The sequence below is a fragment of the Procambarus clarkii genome, chromosome 31 (assembly GCF_040958095.1).
Source record: "Procambarus clarkii isolate CNS0578487 chromosome 31, FALCON_Pclarkii_2.0, whole genome shotgun sequence".
Taxonomy (NCBI): domain Eukaryota; kingdom Metazoa; phylum Arthropoda; class Malacostraca; order Decapoda; family Cambaridae; genus Procambarus; species Procambarus clarkii.
In genome coordinates, this window is record NC_091180.1 from 13,924,214 (window position 1) to 13,927,781 (window position 3,568).

Sequence of the window (3,568 nt, forward strand, 5' to 3'; positions counted from 1 at the left end):
TTCCAGGACCACCTGAGCCTCTGGGAATGATTCCAGGACCACCTGAGCCTCTGGGAATCATTCCAGGTGGTTTATGACTAACGAGCCTGGAACTGGAACCATTTAAGAAGCAGGTGTCTTTATTCTTGCCAACATTTATTGCGGGTTAAGAGGCAATATTTCACTAACTGGAAAGGTGGAACACCATGTAGCCAACTGGTAGGTGCTGGTAGATGAAGCTGGTAGATGTTGGTAGATGAGGGAGGGGGTGGCAGGCCATACTGAAGAACTAAAATTACCGGAGAAATATTCAAGGTTTCAAATCGGGTGATTGAGTTTGGTCAAACTATGTAAGAGTTAACAATGTCGGATTACGAGAGAAGAATCCTGGAAATCGCCTAAAGAAACAGGGGCTAGATTCACGAAGCAGTTACGCAAGCACTTACGAACCTGGGGCTAGATTCACGAAGCAGTTACGCAAGCACTTACGAACCTGGGGCTAGATTCACGAAGCAGTTACGGAAGCATTTACGAACCTGGGGCCAGATTCACGAAGCAGTTACGCAAGCACTTACGAACCTGGGGCTAGATTCACGAAGCAGTTACGCAAGCACTTACGAACCTGGGACCAGATTCACGAAGCTGTTACGGAAGCACTTACGAACCTGGGGCCAGATTCAAGAAGCAGTTACGCAAGAACCTTACGAACCTGGGGCCAGATTCACGAAGCAGTTACGGAAGCACTTACGAACCTGGGGCCAGATTCACGAAGCTGTTACGGAAGCACTTACGAACCTGGGGCCAGATTCACGAAGCAGTTACGCAAGCACTTACGAACCTGGGGCCAGATTCACGAAGCTGTTACGGAAGCACTTACGAACCTGGCACCAGATTCACGAAGCAGTTACGGAAGCATTTACGAACCTGGGGCCAGATTCACGAAGCAGTTACGGAAGCACTTACGAACCTGGGGCCAGATTCACGAAGCAGTTACGCAAGCACTTACGAACCTGGGGCCAGATTCACGAAGCAGTTACGCAAGCACTTACGAACCTGGGGCCAGATTCACGAAGCAGTTACGGAAGCACTTACGAACCTGGGGCCAGATTCACGAAGCTGTTACGGAAGCACTTACGAACCTGGGGCTAGATTCACGAAGCAGTTACGCAAGCACTTACGAACCTGGGGCCAGATTCACGAAGCAGTTACGCAAGCACTCACGAACCTGGGACCAGATTCACGAAGCAGTTACGGAAGCACTTACGAACCTGGGACCAGATTCACGAAGCAGTTACGGAAGCACTTACGAACCTGGGACCAGATTCACGAAGCAGTTACGGAAGCACTTACGAACCTGGGACCAGATTCACGAAGCAGTTACGGAAGCATTTACGAACCTGGGGCCAGATTCATGAAGCAGTTACGGAAGCACTTACGAACCTGGGACCAGATTCACGAAGCAGTTACGGAAGCATTTACGAACCTGGGGCCAGATTCATGAAGCAGTTACGGAAGCACTTACGAACCTGGGGCCAGATTCACGAAGCAGTTACGGAAGCACTTACGAACCTGGGGCCAGATTCACGAAGCAGTTACGCAAGCACTTACGAACCTGGGGCCAGATTCACGAAGCAGTTACGCAAGCACTTACGAACCTGGGGCCAGATTCACGAAGCAGTTACGCAAGCACTTACGAACCTGGGGCCAGATTCACGAAGCAGTTACGGAAGCACTTACGAACCTGGGGCCAGATTCACGAAGCAGTTACGGAAGCACTTACAAACCTGGGACCAGGTTCACGAAGCAGTTACGCAAGCACTTACGAACCTGGGACCAGATTCACGAAGCAGTTACTCAAGCACTTACGAATCTGGGGCCAGATTCACGAAGCAGTTACGGAAGCACTTACAAACCTGGGACCAGATTCACGAAGCAGTTACGCAAGCACTTACGAACCTGGGGCCAGATTCACGAAGCAGTTACGCAAGCACTTACGAACCTGGGGCCAGATTCACGAAGCAGTTACGGAAGCACTTACAAACCTGGGACCAGGTTCACGAAGCAGTTACGCAAGCACTTACGAACCTGGGGCCAGATTCACGAAGTAGTTACGCAAGCATTTTCGAACCTGGGGCCAGATTCACGAAGCAGTTACGGAAGCATTTACGAACCTGGGGCCAGATTCACAAAGCAGTTACGGAAGCATTTACGAACCTGGGGCCAGATTCACGAAGCAGTTACGGAAGCATTTACGAACCTGGGGCCAGATTCACAAAGCAGTTACGGAAGCATTTACGAACCTGGGGCCAGATTCACGAAGCACTTACGAACCAGGGGCCAGATTCACGAAGCAGTTACGGAAGCACTTACAAACCTGGGACCAGGTTCACGAAGCAGTTACGCAAGCACTTACGAACCTGGGGCCAGATTCACGAAGTAGTTACGCAAGCACTTTCGAACCTGGGGCCTGATTCACGAAGTAGTTACGGAAGCATTTACGAACCTGGGGCCAGATTCACAAAGCAGTTACGGAAGCATTTACGAACCTGGGGCCAGATTCACGAAGCAGTTACGGAAGCATTTACGAACCTGGGGCCAGATTCACAAAGCAGTTACGGAAGCATTTACGAACCTGGGGCCAGATTCACGAAGCAGTTACGGAAGCACTTACGAACTTGGGGCCAGATTCACGAAGCAGTTACGCAAGCACCTTACGAACCTGGGACCAGATTCACGAAGCAGTTTCGGAAGCACTTACTAACCTGGGACCAGATTCACGAAGCAGTTTCGGAAGCACTTACGAACCTGGGACCAGATTCACGAAGCAGTTACGGAAGCACTTACGAACCTGGGACCAGAGTCACCTGGTTGATGGGGTTCTGGGAGTTCTTCTACTCCCCAAGCCCGGCCCGAGGCCAGGCTCGACTTGTGAGAGTTTGGTCCACCAGGCTGTTGCTTGGAGCGGCCCGCAGGCCCACATATCCACCACAGCCCGGCTGATTCGGAACTTCTCTTAGAAAACAGTCCAGTTTTATCTTGAAGATGTCCACGGTTGTTCCGGCAATATTTCTTATGCTCGCTGGGAGGACGTTGAACAACCGCGGACCTCTGATGTTTATACAGTGTTCTCTGATTGTGCCTATGGCACCTCTGCTCTTCACTGGTTCTATTCTGCATTTTCTTCCATATCGTTCAATCCAGTATGTTATTTTACTGTGTAGATTTGGGACCGCCCATTCTGTATCCTGTGTCTGGCCTCCAGTTTCTACCGTCTAGTTTCATTACCTTACATTTACTCGGGTTGAACTTTAGCAGCCATTTGTTAGATCATTCATTTAGACTGTCTAGGGCATCTTGTAGCCTCATACTATCATCGTGTCTTAAAATGAGCCTCATACTATCATCGTGTCTTAAAATGAGCCTCATACTATCATCGTGTCTTAAAATGAGCCTCATACTATCATCGTGTCTTAAAATGGTTCGATTAGTCTTTCGCCCCCTATACCCAGCTCCGACGATCGATTTGTACGTCAGAATCGCTACGGACCTCCATCAGAGTTTCCTCTGGCTACATCCTGGCCAGGCCTAG

At 50.0% G+C, this 3,568-nt stretch overlaps 1 protein-coding gene across 1 annotated transcript in view; it reads right to left on the reverse strand.

Annotated features, from left to right (window-relative positions):
* Positions 1 to 187, reverse strand: part of LOC138370181 (uncharacterized) — a 1,060-nt gene extending 873 nt beyond the window's left edge. The window contains exon 1 of the mRNA XM_069334170.1: positions 169 to 187. Coding sequence (XP_069190271.1) covers positions 169 to 187 — 19 coding nt within the window. The remainder of the gene's footprint in view (positions 1 to 168) is intronic.
* Between the last annotated feature and the right edge of the window lie 3,381 nt (positions 188 to 3,568).